The sequence below is a fragment of the Acomys minous genome (genome assembly GCF_964271855.1).
Source record: "Acomys minous genome assembly, chromosome: 1".
Lineage (NCBI taxonomy): Eukaryota > Metazoa > Chordata > Mammalia > Rodentia > Muridae > Acomys > Acomys minous.
Window position 1 is genome coordinate 102,765,889 of NC_140483.1, and position 25,016 is coordinate 102,790,904.

Genomic DNA, 25,016 nt, shown 5'->3' on the forward strand with positions numbered 1-25,016 from the left:
GACGAGGATGTGGAAAAAGGGGAACACTCCTCCACTGTTGGTGGAAGTGCAAACTTGTACAACCACTTTGGAAATCAATATGGCGCTTTCTCAGAAAATTGGGAATAGTTCTACCCTAAGATCCAGTTATACCACTCCTGGCCATATATCTGAAAGATGCTCCACCATACATGCATATTTGCTCAACTATGTTCATAGCAGCTTTTTCATAATAGCCAGAAGAATTGATGAAGAAACTGTGGTACATCTACACAGTGGAATAGTACTCAGCTATTAAAAACAAGGAAATTTTAAATTTTGCAGACAAATGAATGGAACTAGAAATGATCATCCTAAGTGAGATAACCCAGACCCAAAAAGACACTCATGGTATATATTAACTTTATAAGTGGATTTTAGCCCAACATAGATGTTCTCTAAGAGCCTCCACCCAGCAGGGCATAGGGACAGTTACTGAGACTCAAAGACGGACACTGGGCAGAGTGCCAAGAGGTGTAGGTAAGAGTCTGGGAATGGAAGGTCTGGGAGGGGGAAGAAGCTCCACAGGGAGACAAGCAAGACCTGAGGATCAAGGCATAGGGGGCTCTCCACAAACTGATGCTCCAGTCAAAGACAATGCACGCAAAGAATCAAGACCCTCTTTTCAGGTGTAGCCAATAAACTGCGGATTCTCTGCATAGGGAGAAAGGGGAGACTTCTGCTGAGCCTCTGACATGCAATTGGGGGCCCACGATTTGCACACTGCTCCTTGGCAAGATGACCTAGTGGGCATGCAGTGGAAAGGGGTGCATACTATCCTGATGATAGGCTATGCCAAGAGCTCTAGCAGAGGGGAATAAGCAGAAGAGGGAGGGAGGGATAAGAAGGAGAACATGACGATCAGGAGGTAAAGTGAATAAATTATAATAAAATATACACTTTAAAAAATCTGGATGGAGGAGAGGATAGGTGAGATCCAGACACTCAGCTCAGTTTCACATTTAAAAGCAGCATTTGCTCCATAGGTTATTATTATTATTATTATTATTATTATTATTATTTTATTATTATTATTATTATTATTATTATTATTATTATTATTATTTAATGAAGGGGTTATAGCCTGTGTTTTTCCACACTGACATTTCTTACAATGTCAAATAAGCTTCTACTTAGGAAATGTATTTAAACGCAATTTTTTTCTATTTTTAAAAAATTAATTATTTTTTACAAATACAAGATTGGACTCAGGGATGCTTTTCTTCTCCTTTATCTCTCTTTCTTAGGTTTGGAGATAGGGGCTAAAAAGAAAGAAGGGGGGAAATAGAAATACATAGGGATGATAGGACAAAAAGTAGATTATTTACCCGATGCCTCAACCTAAGGCCTTAACTGTGCCCACATGGTTTTAATTCACTAGTATAGAAATTTGTATATTGATGCAAGGTAAGTTTAATTTTGATACATTGATATAGAATTCAAATTTAAGATTATTCTTCACATACTATATATACATAATGTGTATGAAGAATATATATTTTTTTCTACTCTAATATGAGGTATTGTACTGATACCACGCAAGTAAAATACAAGGTTTAACTACAACATTACTACACATACATAGAATAAACTACATACAACAAGAAGAATAACAGAACAATAAGGAATTATTTTATGTTACATTCATAGTGTTTGGCTGTTTGTATTTGGCAACCTTGAAGAAAACGTTTTCTTATCTCAATGAGTCTAACTCAATTTCTATCATATCTCATCTCTATCAACTTAAAACATCTATCTAGACCCAAAAGCATCCTAATCCCCAGACAAGCAAGTTTAATTGTGAAACTAAACTATTTAGTCTTCAGCCTCATCAGAGATGTGAGAAGGAGTAAAATTAAAAACCTGAGTAAACAGGAAGTACAGGTTAGCAGCTTCCATATTTAAAAAAAATGACAGAGACAGTTTGCTGCCTAAAGAGTCACCCATAACTCTCTAAAATGTTGGAGCATCATCTTTGGCCTTCTGGCCCAGTGTATCTGACCAGCACATTTGTGAGGCAGGAACAATTGAGGACTTGCTTTCCCTGTCTTGGCTGTTTGGCCACCAACTCTACCTGCATCCAAGCTTGCCAAGTTTTAGGCAGAATTCTGTCAGTGGTCAAAACGAGGATGTTTTTTCCAGTGGATGGTTTGCCACATTTGAAACAATCTCCATAAGGAGGTTCACTGATGCTCGTCATCATACCTGAGGTAGGCTGGGTGCTGCCAGGAGTCAAACTGTCTTATTGTCACAGAATTATTAAAACAATATAAACATCTTTAAATGCAATATTCTGTAGGACTCTGAGGCTTTTGAAGACCTTATCTAAGTCATTTATCTTGTCTGTCTATAGAGTCATGCCTATTGTTACATCTAGCATGTATATGCTTGTGATATTAGTAGCCTAGTCATTGAAATGACCACAATTTAATCAGTTGACAATTAACTTGTCTGACTTGCTTATCCTCTACAGCTTAGCAATTTCAGTGCCTTCTACTTTGCTCTCTATACCACTATGGTCCTCATACCACAAACCATGAGATGAGGGCTTTGTTTCTCAAAAATTCTCATCAATACTGTTTTCCCAGTGTACACTATTACCATAGAAGACAATGGCACCCTTGTCTTGGGCCCCTTTGCAACCTCGATTTAATAAAAGCTTCACAAGCTCCTCTGCATGGCATTAGAACCAAGAGGACATGAACCCAAGCTATCATTTAAAATCTGTAACTACTCAAGTAGCAGGAGCATGAGACTCACTGCACTGTTATTGTTGAGCCCAGTTCGAGACCTATATGATTCTTCTCAGTCTTTCCTGTCCAGATGGGAGCATGCTGCTAGTACGCGTGCATAAAACTCTGAAAGTATCCAAGACGAAGCTGTGCCAACATGCTCTGAGTTTGAACCAGCAGACTGAGGTGTACGTGTACGAGTTTCTGAGGCCTCCCTGTGGAAAGGGAGAAGAGTAGGATCCAGACTGGAGCTGTCATTTGTACACTTACCTCAAGTACTGTAAAGTACAGGGTAGACCCACTCATGAGACCTTTGGGGGAGGAAATAGAAGATAAATGCTACAAACCCTTGTGTTGAAACTCAGTGTGGTTGTTGGTTTTGTCTGGGGTTTTGATTTTGTATTAGTTTCCCCAAAGAACATAGTCTTCCTTCAGGTAACTTCATCTTGGTTTCAGAATTTGTTTAATCTACGAAGTGGAAGATGATAATTTTTCCATTATAATAGCTGTTCTCCTCATGTGCTCTGGTTTTTGGTTTTTCTTGGTATACAGGTTTAGAAGAGCTACCCCAACAGGCTGCCGGTACACTGCTCTTCCAAAACACATACCCTATATTATCTGTTACACTGTGGGTTAAGCTTCCAACATTTCTCTTCATGTTATTAATTATATATAGCTTTCCTTCACCTGGCGTAGTCAAGTGCAGACTCTTTAGGAATTGATACTAATTTGACAACACTAGTTCTAATTTGATGGCAGTATCTTCCACACTTGGGCCTAGCCTGAACTTCTCAACCCTTCCCTTACCGACATCTTACAGACACTGAGTTGGACCCAAGAAAGCAAGCAGTGTGCCTTTCCTGTGTGTTAGGATGGGCATGCTGGATTTGCTGGATGGTCTTAGGTCAACTTGACACAAACTAAAGCCATCTGGGAAGGAACCTTAATTAAGAAAATGCCTCCATAAGATCAGGCTGTAGGCATACCTGAAAAACATTAGTTAGCGATTGATGGGGGAGGCCCCAGCCCATTGTGGGTGGTACCATTCCTGGTCTGGGGGTCCTGGATTGTATACAAAAGCAGGCTGAGCAAGCCAGTAAACAGCACCCCTCCATGGCCTCTGCATCAGCCCCTGCCTCCAGGTTCCTGCCCTGCTGGAGTTCCTGTCCTCCTGACTTACTTTGATGATGGCAGTGATTGTAAGTGTAAACCAAATAAACCCTTTGCTCCCCAAGTTGTTGCTTTGGTCATGGTACCCCTAACTAAGACGCTAGACTTTGGAGTATATTAAAAAAAATTTTTATCTCATGTGCTAGGACTGGCCTGGGCCAGGAGTGCCATCCAGAAAGAGCCCTTAACTCCAATAAAGAACTGCGTGGGCCTGGCCTTGATTCTTTCATTTTGGTGATTCTCTAGTCTAGAGCTTTCATGAGGATACATACCAGGGGCCCTTACAAACTCCAGAAGCTGCACCTGTGGAATGTCCTGGAATCTCATGGTCATGTTAGTCCAAAGGGAGTGGCCAGGCAGTCAGTTCAGTCCCACTGACAAACACACATTTTCACCATCATTTAGCTGTTTGCTAAAATGGTGTTGACACACTTTTTAGGAGTAACTGTCACTCATTAGACAGTCGAGACACTAATGGTTACCTTACCATTGGATCTGAGTCCCATGTGTGAGCTCACTGCCCCTCTCACATAAATTAATGTACATATACACATAGTTTCCTCTTATGTGTATTACCCCATTGTATAAATAGAACAGTTTGTTCATCTATGATATGTATATGAGTAGTTTCTAATTATTAGCTATTGTTGACAACAATACAAGCATCATTTCCATGGAATAAGTCATAAGAGTAAAACTTTTAGGTCACAAAGATTTTAGTTTACCCCATAAAGATCTGTAAATTTTACTTCCTATCAATATTTTATATGCTCCAGTTGCTCAATCTCATTGCCAATAACCTAATTCCTGGTGTTAAATTTTAATTCTTTTTTATGATACAGATCTTGGCCTAGAGTATCATATCAATAGTTACTATGTTGGTATAATTTTGATATTGTAATTTTTCAATTGAATCTCATTTGTTTGATGAATATTGAGGTTAAGCATCTTTTCATATTTATTGAGTATTCATAGATTCTCTTTTGCAAAGTAAGTTTCTAATCCAATTTTACTGTTATTATATATATTATGACTGCAAGTTAGACATTAGTTATGAATATTCTCACATCCTGTGGTGGGCACTTCTTTTTCCTATTTCTAGCTTTCAATTTCTGGCAGTCAAAAAAAAAATTAAAAGTTCACAAAGGCTATTTAAGGATCTGATTTCTCTTACCCATCTTTCTTAGATTTTGACACTAGGATCACATTGGTCTTAGAAAATAATTTTGGAGGCAGTCCATTCTGTTTTTTGAAGAATGTGTATAGAGCTTTCATTACTTACTTCATATATGGAGAAATCATCAATGACTACACCTGGACCCTGAGTGTTATTTGAAGAAAAAAAATTACTATAATTTAAATTTCCTAACAGATGCAATTGAAAGTTGTTAAATAAGTCACACATGCAAAACCTAAATTTAAAATTGGGGTGTGAGTTCCACACATGGGCTTTTAGGTCCTGGAACTAGAAAATGGATCCTGAGATGGGAAGAGATCATAAGGAATATGGCAAACAGAAAATGTAATGAGGGCTGGGGACAGTCAGTCAGCAAAGGGCCGGCCTGGCAAGCAGGACAGCCTGATTTTGATCCCTGTGGTGATTTTATGGAGATGTCCCCATATTTTCAGGTATCTGAGTACTTGGTCCCCCGTTGGTGACACCACTTGGGTATGTTTAGAAGGTTGCACGCTGGAGGGGGTATGTCGACAAGGATGCACTTTGAAGCCATTTTTACAATGCAGCCTCATCTGCTTTTAATCATCTTAATGAATGTATTTGTTTTATAAACAAAATCAACAAATGCAAAAATACCTGTAAATATCATATGAATATTAACATAGGAGGGTTTAATTACTGTATGGATAACTTTATTGGCAATCAAATTGTTAAATTCTAAATATAATTTAATCTCATATAAAAACTATACAAATACACACTTGGCAGCATCACACACACACACACACACACACACACACACACACACACACACACAAATGACAAATTGGAAAATGAAGTATATATGTGAATTTCCCCCTTAGCATGAAAACCGAACAGTTTAGTTTCTATTTCACTTACAACTTCACATTTTCATTCACACTCCCGGGCTTCTTGCACTGTGAGAGTTTAACAACACAATAATGCTGTCGTTGAGGAGCAGACATTTAAGTAATGAGTAAAGGATAAAGACCAAACACATACAAGATCCCCTGATGTGGCTTCTGACAAGACACTTGTCGGTGAGATGACCCCTCTACTTGCCCATCACATGCATTTGTCTCCAGACCCGCATGGCTTTGCTGTCTCTTACCAGGGAGTCTGTTCTGCCTTCTCACCCATTTCGTCAGTCTTCCTCCTCCACCCATGCTTCAGCTCATGTCAACATGACAAAGGAGACAGCTTTCCAAGGCCTTTCTAACACCCCCAGCGGGTCCTTCCTTCTGCCGTGCTTCATTTTCATAAGGTAAGAAATGACTAAAACACGCTGCTCTCCTTGTGCTCTATTCAGTTTACTCAACTCCTTTAGAATCCACTGCCTTCCCTACCAAAACACCTGTTAGGCAGCATCTGAGAAGGAAGACATTCTGATGTTAGTACAGATAACAAAATAAAAGAGCCAACATTTGACATAAATAATATGTAACTTAAGCCTAAACACTTTTTGTTGTGTTAATTTGCCTTTTGTGTTTTCACAGTAGTGCCTTTTTCTTCTCTGAGATGAGTCACACATTCATTTGGCTTTCCATGGCTACTGACTTTTGCTTTGTGAACTCAAGGAAAATGAGGACAAGGAGACTTTTGCTTATTTGCTTGGGTGAGGGTAACATTAAAATAGTGCTTTATTTCTAGTTAGAAAGGTGGGCTTAGATGGGCTTGCTGAGGCTAGACGTTCAGGTACTAGTTTGTATGTTTACAATCCATACCCAATTAAAGGAAGAGACGTAACTGTACCAAAGCATAAATTATCCCGAGAGCAATAAAGGAAACCTACCAAACACTCTGTGTGCATCATGGATAAGAGCTAAGTGCCTTCCTTCAATAGGCTGCTTCTCAGCTTAACCATAATCTGTATTTAAATAGACTCAGCGACTTAGAAGAAAAGCATGACATAACTATATGCCTTCAAACTGGCACTGCTTATTTTCCTATAAGTATCTCTAATAGTTTTTGTTTTCTTTCCTTTTCGATGCTGGGATTGAATCCAAGCCTTCTGCAGGTTGATGGGTTCTCCACCACTGAACAACAACCCTAGTCCAGATGCTTTCATTTTTAAGTGAAAATATGTAATTTTTAAAAGGTTTTAAAAATTAGTTCTTTGTGGCCCAGAAAACATTTATTTTCAAATTATTTTTATTGATCTTACAGACAGAATAATATCTTGATTTTTCCCATGACAGTCAACAACACCATGTACAACTTTGATATCAATAGCAATTTTTACTAAAACTTGAGCAAGCAGTTCACAAGTTTTGAGAATCAAAAGGCATATAATGTAGCAATAATAATAAAATAGTATGCATATGTGTTAAGAAAGAAACAACACAGCTTTTTAGTGCATTGGGCATTTTCTAACTGTGGCATTTACCTTTTCTGTCTCTCGTTCTTTCTTTTTCTTTCCTTCCTTCGTTCTTTCTTTCTTTCTTTCAGTCTGTCTTTCTTTCTTTCTTTCTTTTTTTAACATAACAAACACATTGGACAGTTACCAATGATCCTGAAAAAGAAGACGCATTAAAGTGCCTCCTTGGCTAACTGTGCTGTGCACCTCCTTAGTTTGACATCATACAGTGCTGTCATCACTCACAAAGCATAAGAAATCAATATTACATTTGCCTCAAGCTTTTTCACAGATGAATAATCTTGATGAAGATGCCCTCACTTCAGAAACTAAGGTCATTAATGTTTATCTTCAGTTGAAACCTTTCAGACACGCTGAGCCTAATGGAACATGGTCTTAGAATACTGGGTGAGCAGCGACATCTAGTGGTCGGTGTGTTATCACTAAACTAGTATTTCTAAAACAATGATGTCAAGAATACTGACCTAAAACATTGAAGAGGCTAGAATGCTTCACCTTTAACACACACCTACCTTCAAATAAGTTGCATAAGAAAAGGATAATTTCCTAATCCTGTAAGAATGTATACTGGAAGAAAAGTCAGCCTTTAACAATCTTTCACAGGTAAATACCCTTTGTAGATTATTTTACAAAACTCCCCCTTGTTACTTCTTCATGCCTCACTTTTAATTTCTAGCAGAATTACTGGATCTTTCATAAATACAATGGCAGCACTGTCCTAGAGAGAAGCAGAGTCAGACCCTCTGTATGACACACTGATGGGCAAACTAAAATGGTATGAAAGCTGCAAGCATATTCATGGTCATTGATCTGAGTTCACAGTGCAGTTTTTGTTTCTGAGCAGGGCATATCCAGTCCACATGGATTTTCTAGGACATCTAGCTTATGAAATGGAATTAGAGTTGGTTTTACCATCAGAATGTCACTTTTTACAGCCACAGCATTTTCCTATTATAAGAAGTCAGTGCATTCTTTGGCCATGTGCATAGTGTACCTGTGGCTGTCCAAGCAGGCTTTCATCAGTCACTGGCATCTGAGTTCACTGTCTCTGGACAAGCCTCCCAGCAGACTCCTGAAGTTGCCTCTAAGGCCTTGACCCCACCTCAAGGCCAGCTGCCTCCTTCCTGAGCACAAGTCATGCATTATGGTTCTATGATGGTTCCTACTTCACACTAGAACTGTCTCTTCCATACGGACTGAGACAGCCCCCAAACACTTCAACATAGGTAAATGAGTGTGGGTGGGCATCACTAGCTACATATTGTATCTCTCCCAAATTAACTGTCAATAGTTAATGCTTGCCTTCCCTTTTTTCTTCAATGTAAGGCTTTACTGATAATCGTAAACAAATACAAAGCCTGGCCAACAATTTATGCATGAATGTCCTAGTCTCCCTGAATTACTTGGCTCTGATCAAATTATCCACTACCAGCCATAAGCCATGATATTTACCTGAGACATTCTTCTACATTCTACTTACATACATACACAGTGCTGTAGAGGTCGAGACTCTCAGGACTGAACACAGGGGTCCAAAGGACAGTATCTCACAAGGTTATGGGAGCCATGAGGACCACCTCACTGTCCTTTTAGACATTCATATAAGTATAAGATAGGCTTCAATGGGCATCCCATGGCCAAATGAATAACTACTTAGTCTTATTAAGTCAACAAGTGTGGCTCATAATTAAAGTCAAATGAGGTGTTTTGTATGTAGCGTGGAGGGTTCTCCCCAAAATACTATCACCAATAACTTCCCAGCCCTCTCCTCCTAAGAGTTCTCAATTAAGGAGTGGGCATGACCACAGGTAGTATATGTGATGCTTACCAAGGAGAGAGGCAACCATGAGCAGCCGTGAGGGCCACTGGAAGCTACAGGTAACTGTTCTGTCCTAGATGTATGCATCCTCTCGTTTTCTTTCTCCCCTTTCCTGTTTTCTCTTTTATTTATGCCGGAAGCAGCTAGTGGAGGATGAAGCAGTACTGTGTCCTGTTGGTCTCTGAAGCTGGTCTAGTGTAACAAGAATGACTTCTGAGTCCCAGAGGAGCCTCCTGTAACTGCTAAACCCCCAGAGCAGCAGTCATCCTCAGGTGAAGCGTTATGAACAGTCACAGGTTATTATTACTGCCTGCTCATAACTACAGCCTCTCAAAAAATACCTGAAAACATGAACTGCCAATCTCTGTCAAAGACTGTTCCCCACCTGTCAGCAGTCACATATCTCGACCTTCCACACGCTTTCTTTAGGGATAGATTAGAAGTAAGCCACATCCTCTACAAAAAAAAAAACCTGTATCATTAGCTCCTTTCCCCACATGAATTCCCCAACAAACATTGTAAAGTATGCTTCCTACTAGGTGTCCAGGATAAGTCTTCACTGGGTCTGGAAGAGTGAATGAGGGTCTAGAGGAATGGTTGGATGACTTGCTACTACAGAACCCAACAAACCTAGAAATAACTTGGTCTGGGTCTAAGCACTAAAAACATGCTGCCAAGTCTCCTTCTGAAAAGCATAAACGCAAAATATCCCATTCCTACCAGCAAACCAACCACAAGGGTGCTGCCAAGAACTTTCGGGGCCCTTTTCTTGGCCACCCGGAATGCTGTTGGCAGCACTGCAGAGATTAATATATTGTTGACATGGCCTAAAACCTTGTTAAATGTTTTTCTCTTCAAGACACGCTCATAATAGGTTTCCAAGTTCGGTCTCTTTCCATTTCCCCAGTTTCTCCTTGCAAACCCCAAGAACTTCAGTCGATGCAATGTGACAGCCAGCGAGACGTCTGCCAGGGTAAAAGATTCTCCACAGAGCCAAGGCTGGTGGCCCTCTTCTAATCAGAGAAAGGAAAATACGAATCAGGGGCAAGCATTATAAAGACAGACTACAGCTCCCATTGGCATTTCTTAGCCCTATGGAAAAAGACAATCCCATGTTATCTTGACCATCACAGTCCTGCAGATGTATCCCAATCTACACAGATGTGTTTGACATCTGTCAGCCACAGAAGTCCCTCACTAAGCTTAGAACCACCTGAGCTCAAGGACTTTCTATCATTTTGTAAAGAGCTCAGAAGGTAATTGCCTACAAGCCAGAGGAACTGACAGATTGATACTTCCTTCTGATTTAGGGAATCAACCAGTGTGCTTTAGAAAGATTCATAAACTCAGGCTTAAAACATCACTCGGAGGCAACTACTTCTATCTACAGGACATCTTCCATGTCAGGAACTGCATCCCAAGATCAAAAACAGAAAAAAACCCAGCACATTTCTACTGAGCAAGTACAGGCTTTGATTATCGTCATCCTTTATACAATATACTATAAAAGCTATTTGCATGCCCTTCCCGTTATACAATGCATTAAAAGCAATCAAAAGTGATTTCAAGTATACAGGAGGACTTGCAAATACCAGATCATTTTACATAAAGGACCTCACCATCCATGGAGTTTGGTATCTTCAGATGCTCCTGAAACCAACCAAGCCTCATGGAGACAGAAGGATAGTTACACTTCCATAAAGTGAAAGGGAGTCATTCTTTCTTTTCATTTTATTAAGACAAGGGCTTACTCTCTGCCTCTGGAAGGCCTTGAGTTGCTGGTAATGCCTCGGCCTCAGCCTTACAAATGCTGGGATGACAGGTGAGAGCCATCAGCCCCAGCTGTGTCCCTGTTGTGAAAGACGTTTCGGCTGACACAGGCTTCAACCCTGTCTTCAAGTAAGATATACAAACGGCCCCGATGTATAAACATGGAAAACCGCTGACTGCTGAAGCTCACAGATACAGTCTATAGATTTGAGCAGCCCACTGTCCTCCCTGCTGACTCCTGCTTCACACTTTAGAGTCATGCTATCTCCCTAACTGATAAAAAAAAAAAACCAGAGAGGGCACGCACACAATTATTCAGGTTATTCACCCAAACTACTGTAATTATTGACTTGTGGAGCTGGTTAAGGAGGCATCTCCCGATCCCCATTGAGAATGTGCAGAAAACCTTTCCTGAGTCACATTTCTCATATATACAAACTGGATTACAATTAGACAGGAAGGTTTTCTGAGTGAAATGGCTCATTTAAAGCTGCCTGTGTATAGCAACAACCACAGATCCAGACTACGGAACACGTGTAGTGAGATCTAAGAGTGTTCTAACAAATGCCCTTGGGAAACAAGAAAGGCAGTGAGAACCTACCTGGAGTTTCTTCGTTCCGTCTTTGTAACTCAGTTTCCACCTGATCCAAGACCTTCTCCAGCTCATCAAGAATTTTCTTCAAGTATTTGACATTGTCATGATCAAGCAGCTTTGACTAATGAACAACCCAAAAAAGAAGCTATTTATGCCTAACAACAACAACAAAACTATATTACACAAAGTACATAACACGCACGTACACACTTTTAGAATTAAAACCCATTCATTTTAGGCAGGTGTTTTACGGGGAGGAATAACCTTGTAAAAATAGAGCAAGATGAGGGGCTACTCCAGCCATGAGATCACTTCAGGAGCAAACATGGTACTTCCTGGCAACTCCTGGGAGGCCAGTTAACCAGTAAGGACAAACAGCATGAGAAACACCGAGAGTCTCCTCTAGCACTCAACTCAAGGATAGAATTTGAGGAGCCTTGGGTGACTAATGAGAGAGTCGAGAAAAGAAGCAGAAGGTGCTGGAGGCAGATAGCTCAGGCTGCAAAACACTTGTCTTGAAAGCGTGGTGACCAGAGTTCAAGTACCGGAATCTGCTCTTACAAAGCTAGGAATGGTGGAACACATTTGTAACCTCAGACTGGGGAGGCGGAGACAGACCTGGACCTCAGCTTGCCTAGCCAAATCAGTCCTAAGTCAGTAAGAGATCTTGTCTCAACAATAAGGGGGAGAGGGTCCTGAGGAACACCTACTGTTACCCTCTGGCTTCTACATGCTGAAACACCTGCACCTGCACCTGCACCTGCACCTGCACCTGCACCTGCACCTGCACACACACACACATATGCACATACCAAAAGGGGCAACAAAAGAGAAGACTAAACGTGGTTGTGGAAGGTAAGGAGAATGAATGACTGTGGAGGCATGTACTCTAAGCACTCTTAGCTAAGAGAGGGTAAAGGAAGGTAGGAAGCTGAGAGAGAGTTGGGAATGCCACTTGCTAAAGCATGGTATGGGAGAAGCTTCCTTGTGTTGTCTGGGCATGGGCAAAGAACAGAAGGGGAAAAGCTCACTATTACTGATGTTCCTTATGATGGGCAGAGCAAGTCAGCCAACACATGGAGGCCTTAAAGTGGCTGACTGCCTACCATGAGGGATTCCCACATCATATTAACCAAAACTTACATGTCTCACATTCCATTCTCAATAGCTTCTTAACAGGTAATTATCACTGGGTCTGATATCAAACATAATAAAGAAAATTCTATTTGGCTTGGAAGTTTGTTTTTATTTGGGAGTGATTGAGACAGTACCTCACTTTGTAACCCAATCTGACCTTGAAGTCAGTGATCCTCTGGCTCCTGTGCTACTGCAGTAGACTCAGAAGTCTTTCTCAAAGTAGAGCACAGGCTACAGGTATGACAGGCACCAGTGATCCCACATAGTACAAAGATGATCTAGAAACAGCATTCTTCTATTCCAGAAAGAATACAATGGTGTGAAGCACAGTGGGCCTCCTCGCTCACCTTCAGTCGCTTCTGTTTGGCAATATATGCCTCTTGTAAGTCAGGGTTCTCCTCGGCAAGTTTCTTCAGTTCAGACTCTGTGTTACCAATCTGGCCTGGTAATAAAAACATTATGAAATGGAAAAATATTCTCCCCTTCACGTCACAGACATAAGGAAAAGTAGGGGCACACCCTGATGTGGGTATGAGCTCTGGGACTGGTGACCTGCTGCTATTTTGGACATACTTTATCCGTCTCAGTTTCCCCATTTAAAATGTAGCTAGAAAATTCCTAGCACAGAGGCTAAGGACTCCCTGAGCAGATGCTATGGAGGCTCCAGTGAGGCTTGGCACTGTCCTGCTCAATGCCACTGGGCTGTCTTACAGTTCCATGGTTCTTCCGCTTTCTCTGAAGAAAGGAAGGGAACCCTTACTTAAGATCGTGTTAAGTATAGGTGATAATGATGTAGTCAGGGTTCGTGTTTCAAATCACACAATTATTTAGGAAGAGAAGGAAGAAGTGCAAGAAAAGAGTGCTAGGGAGAGGGAAAGGGAAAGGAGAGCAGAGAGGGCAAGGGAGATGCAGCGGAAGGAGAGAGAAGAGGGGGAAAGAGAGGAGAGGAAACAGAGGAAAGAAGAGATGGGAAGAATGAAAAAAGAAATGAGAAAAAAGTAATAGAACAACAAGGTGAGACGTAACACTATATAATAAAGAACTATGCTTCCTGGGCTTAGAAGATTAGTGATTGAGTGTCTCCCCACACTTCTGAGTGTGACCAGTGCCACCTCTGTCCCTGCTAGCCATAGCCAACCATGACAGTAAGAAGCTGGATGGCACAACTCAATCTCAGGAAATTTCCAATCACTGAACGTAGAAGTGATGGCTAGACATCCTCTAAGCCAGCTTCCTCCACCATGAAACAACAATTAAGGAACAGAACCATGAGCCCAGTGGCCATGCACCCAAGAAGGTGCCAGCTATTCTGACTCCCAGTCCATCTTTCTGAGACCATGCCAGGTGCTCTGCCTTTCTATCAGTGGCTTTTCTAAGTTTTATCCAAGTTTGGCCTCAAAACCAAAAGCTGACAACTTAGACCTAGTAGATAATACATAGCTAGGTAAATTGCCAAGGGACACATAAATTGATACATTCTCATGCACATCCATGAAGCAAACTCAACCATCCTTTTTCCCAATCTTTTCTCGGTGACCAGAGGATACAAGTCTCAATACTGATAGGAACCTTCAGGTAGAATCAGTGCCTGGCTTTCAAGGTTTTTACATACTGCGAATCCTTGTGGTTGCATACGCCGGGATCATGGAATCCACAGTGAGCTCAGGATGCAAAATGCAGCCGTGTGTGTAAGCATCCATCGGTAAGGAGTCAAGAAGCTCTCTGTAATGCTGCACCCGTGGGTAATACATGCTTCCTTTATCGGGCATTAGCCGGGGTGTCCTTTCTAAAACACACACAGAAAATACAAATACAAACATTGGAGGAAAACTACAAATGAGGCATTATATCCAAAAGCAAAATCCCCAGTGCTTCACCACTAACATCTCAGTAGTTGAACAGTTACAAAATGAGATCTTTCCAGCCCAGGCAGTCAACATTTGAAACAGACTTATGTACCAGGTCAGACTCAAAACCACGACCTGCTAGCCATTCATTTCTCCACCTTGCACTTCCACACTCAAACCTCAAGTCGCTCACTTCCTCATGAAGCATGAGGACCCTTCAGGCCCTTCACTTCCTCATGAAGCATGCCCTCACCTCCTATACCTGACTGCCTCAGTTGTACCTTCCTCTACATGCCATAAAACACTAAATGTACTCTGGGATGGCCCCTGCCACTGTGACCATAGTTGTATCTATTCACTTCATGAAGGTCTTTGGGACTTTGTATATGTTGTACATTAAAGCATAAGTGAATTAGTATGTCTTATGAGAAGGCAATGAAGGACCACTCTTTTCGATGTATCAGCCAACACCAAGAGTGACCCCATTGAATCGAAGTGACTGAAATCACAATCTATATGAAAAAGGAAAGGCTTTTGCTCAAAAACTCATTTCTTTTTTCCCTAGATTTCTAGAAGTTTACCCCTGGCAAATGCACTCTGCCTAAATCTTCACTTGCTGGTGAAAATCTAGATTGTAAACCCCTTGTGGTCTGGGAGCACATTTCATTCTCTGGCATTCGGGGCTACTAAATACTTGGCATGGAGTCAGTATGTGATGAATAGTGAGCATATCTTCCAGTTTCCAATACTCTAGAGTACTTGCACTGGGAAGTTCTGTGGTACCCAATACAGACACTAGAAAGTAGATACTGGAAAGCTAGACCAAGATCCACGGCTACTATAGATAGAACAAAGCAAATATCACCTGACCACTGATACAATGCTCTACTTGTCATACCACTATAACTTCTTTTTTGTTTTGTTTTTCAAGGCAGGGTTTCTCTGTGTAGCCTTGGCTGTCCTTGACTCGCTTTATAAACCAGGTGGCCTCAAACTCTCAGAAATCCACCTGCCTCTGCCTCCCTGAATCCTGGGATTACAGGCATGTACAACCGTGCTTGGCTCCATCATATCTTCTAAGAACTTATGTTTCAAAGAGTATCCACAGATAACAAATGTGAAGGATGAGATCCAAAGGTCAGGGTTAAGTCCCTTCAGAATCATTTCCCAATCTGCCTCTTAAACTGTCTGAAAATCACCAACTTGCTTATCTCCACTAGTGCAATATTCTTCATTTACTCCTTTCTTGGCTCAGGCTCTTTATCTAATTCAGAATACCCTGAGCATCCAACAGCCATTCAAAAGCATTGACAACTCTGAGTTGGTTATCATTAACAGACCATTTCAAGCAAGATCTCCTAATGCCAAGCCAAGATATTCAAGGTTGTTAAGCCAGGGGGGCAACTTCTGACTCTCTAAAGAAAAAAAAAAGCGTGAATAATTCCTCAAACTTGTAGGTAAATGTCTGATCCCCAGCTAGATAGTTTGATGTTAAAGGCTTCCTTATAATAACAACAACGCATGAGCCACATTCCCCACCACAGACTCAAATAGCCACAACACTTCATTAAAGATACCATGTGAACACAAGACAGGGAGGCAGCCTGTACCACATCCACTTTCAACACTACACGCCTTATTTAGCTCCTTACACAGAATTTTCAGAATCTCAGCAATATTGCCAGTTCCCCAACCAATCCATTAGCATGAGGATAATAAACCAGAAGCTATGAAATGCTGAGACTGGCACTTTTACTCTTGCATATGCCCCTGGCTTTGTCTCAAAATAATAATGTCCTTAGAGGCATAAAATATAAGACTACTGACCTTATTAGAATATATTAACAAAATAGTACTAATTTATAAAACACTAATTTATATAATGCTTGTACACATTACTAATATCCAGCAGCAGGTCTGATAACTGCCCTAGTTTAAAAGCATCAAAATATCTATAATAATTTAATGTGCTAGGGACATATCTGTGATTTCTATTGGTAACAAAGCCACTGCATGTCTGACTTCTTTGGATTATCTATATTGGTAATAAAAGAATTACAGAGTCCTGTTAGAAATAAGAAAAGCTGAAAAAAATGATTTTCACACCTGTTGACGGCCTCAAGTCTCCCTCTACTCATAGATCCACAGTCATGGTTCTCAGTGTCTGACCTGAGGACTCACAGGCTTCCCAAAGACACTTTGAGGGATTCACAAATTCCAGACTTTTTACAGCAACAGCATGACACTAATGGCTTTTCACTCTTGTTACCTCTCCAGTTATAACAGAGCTCTACCATAGGCCACAGAAAACTGGCTTGGTGACACTGACAGCTAGTGGGATGTGTGGCAGTCCTAGATACTTGAGTATTCTAGGACTTTAAAACTTTCCTGGTTCATTTCTAAATAGTAAATATTGACCCACATAAACCAAAGCTCTCAAGTGTCCTCAATAACTTTTAAGACAAAGGGATCCAAAACATGACCTTAAGAAGCACCGCCGCTGCAGTCCAGGGACCTCAGGTTAATAACCATAAACAGTACATTTTTGAATGCTTCCCAAATGACAAGTTTATGGCTCCTGGGTCTTGCTGCTTTCTGGTGCCAGGCCCTGGAGCTTTCTCCAAAAGAACATACCACTTCCTTCCCAGAAGTGAACGAGAGGAAGAATGGAAACACATAATTGTTTTCTGGGTACAGTCCATCTGGCTATGCCTGGCTTCTTCAAAGGAGAACAAACACATCAAGCCATGAACATAATTGTCTTCTGTTTTAGTGCCACACTGGTAGCCGCTGCCTGCTGAAGCACTTTGTCGGGCACAGTATAAGATGCCCATGTCACCCATGTCCTCTTCCCAGTTCCCTGTCCCCAAAAACTTCATGGGCACCCTGCCCTGTACCACATAAGCCACTTCCTTTCACACCAAAGCACAAACAGCATTCACTGCCTCTGGAAAGTTTTTGAAAAGACAATCAAGTCCAGTAAGTGGCTCATGCCTGCAATTCCAGCACTTGGAAGTTGTGAGTTCAAGGCCAGTGTGGGTTATATAGTCAGTACTCAGAAAAACAAAAAGGTAATTGGTAATTTTTCTTGAATTATACACATCCTCTCTCCAATCTCACCTTACTTTACTTTCTAATTCTTCCACAGAGTGTCACTGTAAAGATATTTTTTAAAATACTTTTTCTTGATATTCTACCTTAGCCAGGACTATGAAGAATATACAGCACATGGGGTCAGGAAAGGAAGTCAGGGGGTTTTTTAAAGCAGGTAATAAAAGAGGTGAAAGCATTGAAAGCAAGGTTGTAATAATGCAAGCCAGGTTTACTGACTTGAAGATTAATAAATAGAAGCTAAAGTTGTGGTTCAGTAATAATACTTGCTAGTCATTTACAAGGCCCCAGGTTAAATCCAAAGTGCCTAAACATTCATACACATAAAAAAGCCTTAATCTATAAAATATTTTAAATAAAATGATGACTTCAAATTTGATACTTATTTAATATATGCTTAAATTTCAATGACAAAGTTGTATCTAAAAGTTAATATGTCCTAATCATGGTTCTATATTATTTTCACTATACTACGATATTTTGTTCAAACCAAATCCTACTTTTTAACAATATTTAAATGATACATAAGACACAAGGCATGATTTTCAGAGAACCAATATATATCAAATTATATATGTTTTCATGTATTATGATAAGTTTTCATCATATAATATCCAGGATTCTAGGTTGTCACTGAGCTATTTGACGATATAAATATCATATGTTCTAGTATTTTCGACTTATTTCATGCCTTGTGGTTTTTTTAACCTAACAGACAAATTAAATTTTACTGAAAAACTTAGGATGCTACAAGAAATAGTTGGATTTAAACACCAACCCTAGTGTGTTTATTTACCTTTCCCTATCTCCCATTCCTGTGATTACTCACTGTCTCACCTAGCTTAAATAATGTGTTACTTTAATGTAATTTTCTTCATTATATGCCAGATTGAAAAAGGCCTCCTGGGCACAAAACATCGTACAAGACTGAATAGTAACAACATATGACCATATTGAGGCCAGGTTAGGTATTCTTATCAAACTGATAGAAACATCTTTGCAGATAACAAGTTTGTAATGATGTGAGGTCTTTGAACTAGCTCTGCACATCCCAGGAGCTTGTACCTAATTAATACCTACTAAATGGGCCTGAGATAATGGATGCAGTGAGCTTGCTTCCTCAGATGAGCACTTATAACTGAGAACTTCTAAATTCCTCCTTAACCAAAGTCTTGCCCTTGGGAGGACTATCACTCATATCTCCATGAGTCTGCCTTCAAAATTAATAATAGTACTAATAATCAAATCTAGCTGGTTTTGTTTTGTTTTTTTCATCTAGAATATATTATTTTATTTTATTGTACATGTATAAGACAAACTACATCAAATCTAGCTGTTAATCCAACTTAGATAAGCACTATTTTAGGTTAAGACTTAAGAAGAAGCATCCTGACTTAAATTTCTTCTGTACAAATGATAATTATTTAATAGATAACCCAAAAGCACAGGATGCAAATATATGAGTACGGCTACACAAAATAATTGCGCAAAACTCCATTTTTAGCACAATTATCAATGATTGGCTAACAAAGGATCAGGACTAACAGCAGAGACACCAGTTGACAACATTCTGGCCTTTGGTTAAATGATACATAAAGGGCTCTTCTTATAGCTGTATAACCACGGGTAATGATGCACCTCATAAAAGCATACTTATTATCACCCTGCCATTTCTCTCAAATTCATTTTGAAAGACAAAATGGCAAATATTATGACCAGTTTGGAATGCAGAGCACCACAGTTTTCTAGTCTGGAGAGAACCAATACTTTTAAAATAACCTAAAGCCACACTGGCCTGGCAACTTGCTAACAATCAGGTCACTTGCCCATTCTAATTGCAAAACCCAAATCTACATGGTACATCCAGCCCTGGTAAACTTTATCTTAGCTTTCTGATTTATTCTTATTCCACAAGAAACATTTCATAAAATAGTAATCATTTTAGTGATCCTAGCTTTTTGTCATTCACAAACATGGTACCATTTCTTTAATGTCTTTTTTTTTTCATGTATATATTAAGCTCCAGTCAGGAAACAGAAGCTTAAAAACACCACCATGGGGTGGGGTCAGGTGGGGCTGGCAGTGCAGCTGAGTGATGGAGCCCTTGCCTACTATGCATGAAGCTGTGGGTTGAGTCCTGCAACTTTAACCAATCAGTCAACCAATCGATAAAAATACCACCAGAAAGTCCTGACCAGGCTGACAGCTATTTCAATAAGTCCTTCATTTTATCTGTTTGATATTATTTATTAAATATATATATAATGGAGTACTACTTGCAGGAAGCATGGGGGCACAGCTTTTAATAGGATAGTCTCTGACCTCACAGATCTTATAAAGACTTGAAAGGAACTCAAATATTAATAAGTAAAATAAGGGTTTATAGCTGGCGGGTCAGCTTGGCATACTAAATCTGTTTGTCAGTATTCTTCCGTGTGTGGTAATTAACTCATCTGCAGATGTGTTTTACTCCCCATGCTCTAGTCATATCTGCATCTTTATTCCATAAGGCTATTATATAATCTCAAAAGCACTGCTTGGATCAAGATATGTTATATTTTGCACCATGGCTTGCACATACTAGACCCATTTTTAAAGGGTATTTATAACATTCTCCAACAGTGTAAAGTTAGTTCCTCCTATTGACAGACATAAAAACTGAGCATGTGACGTTTTCTTTTAAGATTTGGCAGTGTTATCAGTTGCAGAGATGAACAGGTCCAACCAGCTCTTATTTCACTCTTCTCTCTTCCCCAGGAAGGTCATTCTCCAGTTGGAAAGGATGATGGGGGGGGGGCGGGGGGGGGGCAGTTAGGAGCTGGCAATCCACAGTAGAATTTTGCCAGACAGAGTAATCTGCAGTGCTACTTTGAGCATAACACAGTCATTTACAACATCAGTGTAAAGTTTTAATGCACATATAAATCACTTGAGGTTCTTTTTAAAACAAGATTCTAATTCACGAGCTTTGCTATGAGGTCTAAAACTCTGCGCTGTAAATATTCTTTCAGGTGATGTCAATGCTGCTGGTGATGGGACACACTTTGACAAGGGTTGGTAGTTCATCTGTCCTCTTCTTTGAACATGAGATGACATTTGTTTATATGAGGTTTGGGTTCTTTTCCTATTCCCCTCTGTCCTTGATGATGAATACTGTCTAGATTATAATTGTAGCAGTGCTTATGTTTGTTGTTTGTTTAAATCTCAACATCATGAGATAAATTCTATCTTGACCTGCAAGTTGGTCTGGTTGTCATCGTATCTGACCAGAACTACATGTGTCTTAATCATTTGTTTGTTTGTTTGTTTGTTTGTTTAATCTTCTCCAACTGGACAATTACACTTTTGGGAAAGAAGAACGTGAGATAAGGGTTAGTTGGACTTGTTTTATCTTACAGTGACAAAACTGCACCACCTAGCCCATTGGTTACTGAAGATATTAAACAGGCTAACAGCAGCAGCAGGCCAGAAAACAGCTGGAGAAGCCCAACCAGAACTAAAGCCATGCTTTCCATGTTCCCATCCTATCACTCAGCCACAGTGCTTTATTTCATCAAAAAAGCCATCAAAGAGGTCGTTACTTCCTCATAGTAAGTTCGACAACAACCTGAGCTATTGAATTCTACTTCAAAAACAAACCATCAAAACCTATTTCCTCCCCCATTTGGCTGGTGTGTGTGTGTGTGTGTGTGTGTGTGTGTGTGTGTGTGTGTGTGTAGCTTAGCAAAAAACTCAAACTATATTTTAGCTTCACTATTATATAATCAAAGCAAATTCTAAGGAAATTTCTAAGAAAACAACATAATTAACATTTACTGTAAAGCATTGTCTCAGATGAGGTAAGAAGGAGAATAGGCAAAAGTGAAGGAAGAACTGGAATAATGACACAAGTTTTATTAGTTCAAGCAATGTTTCCAGAGGCCTAAGTATTAGTTCTCATGTATTATATATGTAATATACATAATATTATATAACACATATAATATATAATGTTATTATATATTACATATAGTTTAAATATTATATATGATTTAAATATTGTATATAATACATAAAAAATATATTTTTTAAGCTTTAGTCATTTAGAATAGAATTATTACACAATTCTTTTTCTTTGGTCTTATTACTCTAATAAGTTTCCCAAGAAATACAAAGTATGAATGGTCTTATCCATTTCCAAAAAGCTTAAGGTTGAGAAAATGTATCTTAAATCAATTTGTCTCCATTTTCATCACAGCTCCCAGCCTATAAACATATAGGATAGCCAGTAATGGTGAAAAGTAAGTAGTTCTTTGCACTGTTTGGTTTAGGCCAAGGCCACCTTTAATTAAAACTTCCAATAGAGTTCTGGGCCATTAACACTTATATTAAGAATAATGGCACTTCTCCATTCAAATAAAAAGACTGAGAGTCCCTGGGCTATTTCCCCTATTAGGTCCATTTTCCTCCTTAAATTCCATAGGAGGAATCTATGGCCCATTAATTTCCTTCCATGGCTCCCTCAATTTGGGGCTGTATGCTGACCTTAACAGCCCAGTTAGCACCAGCCTGGCAGGAAATAAGCAGCTGGATCACCGGGAGAGCACTGCTTGGCAGGGGACTATAGTGAAAGCCTGAAGCCTCTGTTCTGCTCTCAGTCCCAATAGTGGGCAGTGGTGGCCACTGTGTTAGCTTGGCCATGTCACTAAGCCCCACCTGACCTGAAGGCGCTGTCAGTACGTGCAAGCAAAACAATTTGTATATGGCAAAGAAAACAGAAAATGACATAAGCCAAAGGCTTTGAGGACCAAAGACCCTGCCATAAAATGGCTACATTAACCTTAAACAAAGCCTCTATTTCCTTTACCTCAGATGCAAAATGGAATGACTTGTCTCCATGGTTCTTTCAGATTCCACACCTTATTTCTGATGAGCTCTCTTGACAACTGACTAAATTGAAAATATAAAATGCCTGACACATAAGCAGTCATAAATGATCATTCATTTAAAACATTATACATACTTAAACCCTATAATGCTGTAGAAAGAATAAAAATTCAAACTATGCAGAAGTAACTAGAGCAAAGAAGCCAACATAGAATAGCAATCTATTCTCCCTTCCCTAATATTTATTCCTCTTTTTCTCTTGTTTTTAAGTTGAAATGGAGTTTCACAATATATAGTAAGAATCAACTCATGAATCGTACTTTAAAGCTAATAATTCACCACCAAGAAAACTACCTGCCTGCAGTTTTCCGCAAGTGAATTTGGAAGTTTTGATATTAACATTTGCACTTCACTTGCGATTCTTTCATACATTTGCACTGGCTTATTGGAAATTGACGTTGGGCCTATATTTTTGTGCTTATGGAAATGGACAAGACGTGTAAATCACTAAACCACCATAATAAAATAGAGAGGAAGAAAGAAGGGGGGGGGAGAGAGGAGGGGGGCACTTATGTTGAAAAATAAAGCCAAGAAGTCACAAAGAGCCTTCACATTACCATCCACGAACGTCTGCTCAAGATAATCAATGATCTGAGTGGCCTCACAAATTATGTTTTCCCCGTGGATAAGGACAGGCACTTCTCCAGTTGAGTTCAAACGCATAAACCAAGGCTCATTGTGCTCACTCAGGGGCAGACTTACATCATGTTCCTCGCACGTCAATGCCTTTTCAGCAATTACCAAGCGCACCTGGAAGAGTTCACAGGGGGGGGGTTACTGCTGTTTTCAATTGAAAGCTTTCCCTGAATACAGCTAAGCAACCCCGGTTGGCTTCCTGAGCTAGCAGCACTTTTAAAAGTTCATTTAACGAAGCTGTTTCTGGAAGGAATAAGTGAGAAGCATTCTGGCAGCTTACTGCTATAAGCTATAGAAGAAAAGGTGAGGAGTGAAAAATAGTCTGCTTCCATTACAGCCACACTTTCTCCATCACCGCTACGGACGGTCTTCATGCCCTAAACCAAGTATGTGTTCTCTCCAGTCAAAGCCCTGAAGTACACAGGACTGGAGAGATGGTGCTGTGGTTAAGACAGTGGTTCTCAACCTGAAGGTCGAACGACCCTTTCACAGGGGTCACATATCAGATATCTCCTGTATAGCAGATATTTATGTTACAATTCCTTTCTTCCTTCCTTTTTTTGAGGGGAGGGGAAAGGAAAGTAGATCTAGGGGTTGAAGGGTGGCAGTTTTTTCTTCTTCGCTCTCTAGGCCAAATGCAGAGGGTGATGCTTCTTAATGGCGGTTCCCGGGTGAGAGTGGCTGCGTCACTGCTTCCCAAGTCACCCCACTTCTGCAGCTTAAGCCAGCCAGCACTTAGTGCACCCCAACTCTGAATGCACCGGGTCGGCCGCTGGTGGCCCGCACACCACGCCCAGGGAGCTGTCCGGGTGCTGAACCCGAGCGCGGCCCTCGGCTCCTGGACGTTACCTTTTGAGAGCTGAAGGAGTGCGTCCAGTGGTACAGAATGAGCCTGACCTCCGCGTCCGGCCGGCCTTCTGCCCTCAGGGGCGCCCCTGCCCGCGCCTCATCCTGCATCTGAGCCATTTCGGGGTGCAGGGGCTCAGGTAGCCTCGTCGGTGGGCCAGTTGTCTAGGACGCTCAGGGCAGCGCCCTTTGGTTTCCCAAGGCTCCCTGTTGCGAGAGGGCAACGCTCTGCGGACGAACTGGCTTCTGGGAAATGTAGTTTCTCCCCAATGAAGCTGTGGCGCCTGGAGGGCTTGAGAGGTCTCCTGCGAGATGTAATGGGATGACTTTTAGGTAGAGAAATTTTCTAAAATATGACTGTCTGGCTTTTAGGGCAAGAGAAAATGATAACAGCAAATAACTTGTGGAGTTTGGACGTTGCTTGGGCATAAAAGCACCAGTTTCACAAGACATTCAGGGCTTTTACTTTGGTGGAAAAGTTCTAGTGGGCAAAGCAATCTAATTAAGTATCAGTGAATTTTCATTAGAAGATGTTACTACAGAGTAAAAAATATCTGTCTCATGAATAAATTAGCAACAGCAATGTAAAAGTGCCTATTGGTTAAGGATGGACATTCACAGCAGAAATACGTGAGATCATGTCCTGCTTTTTCCATTTTTGAAAAAGAGATCATTTTATTTCATTTGTAAGATTTTTGTGGAAACTGAGTAGATGAATAAGATCGTACAATCAGTGGCAATGCTACTCACAACCCCAGTTGCCTTAAAATAGGCTCTTTAGGACCATGACCAGAAACAATGACAACTGCAGACTCTGTATTCTAATTCGCGTTA

The 25,016-nt window shown here is 40.4% G+C and overlaps 1 protein-coding gene across 2 annotated transcripts; it reads right to left on the reverse strand.

Moving 5' to 3' along the window:
* Positions 1-7,251: 7,251 nt before the first annotated feature.
* On the reverse strand, positions 7,252-24,398 carry GDAP1 (ganglioside induced differentiation associated protein 1). 2 transcript variants are annotated; one of them, XM_084792366.1, is made up of 6 exons: positions 24,186-24,398; positions 23,258-23,450; positions 14,429-14,602; positions 13,164-13,258; positions 11,686-11,800; positions 7,252-10,327 (listed from the first exon to the last, which is right to left on the reverse strand). In XM_084792366.1, exons 1-6 carry the CDS (start codon positions 24,300-24,302, stop codon positions 9,945-9,947), a joined length of 1,077 nt encoding a protein of 358 aa, XP_084648492.1. In that variant the 5' UTR covers positions 24,303-24,398; the 3' UTR covers positions 7,252-9,944. The 2 variants fall into 2 exon arrangements, with proteins under 2 accessions (XP_084648492.1, XP_084648493.1); XM_084792367.1 differs by having other exon boundaries at positions 23,403-23,450; positions 24,186-24,272.
* Between the last annotated feature and the right edge of the window lie 618 nt (positions 24,399-25,016).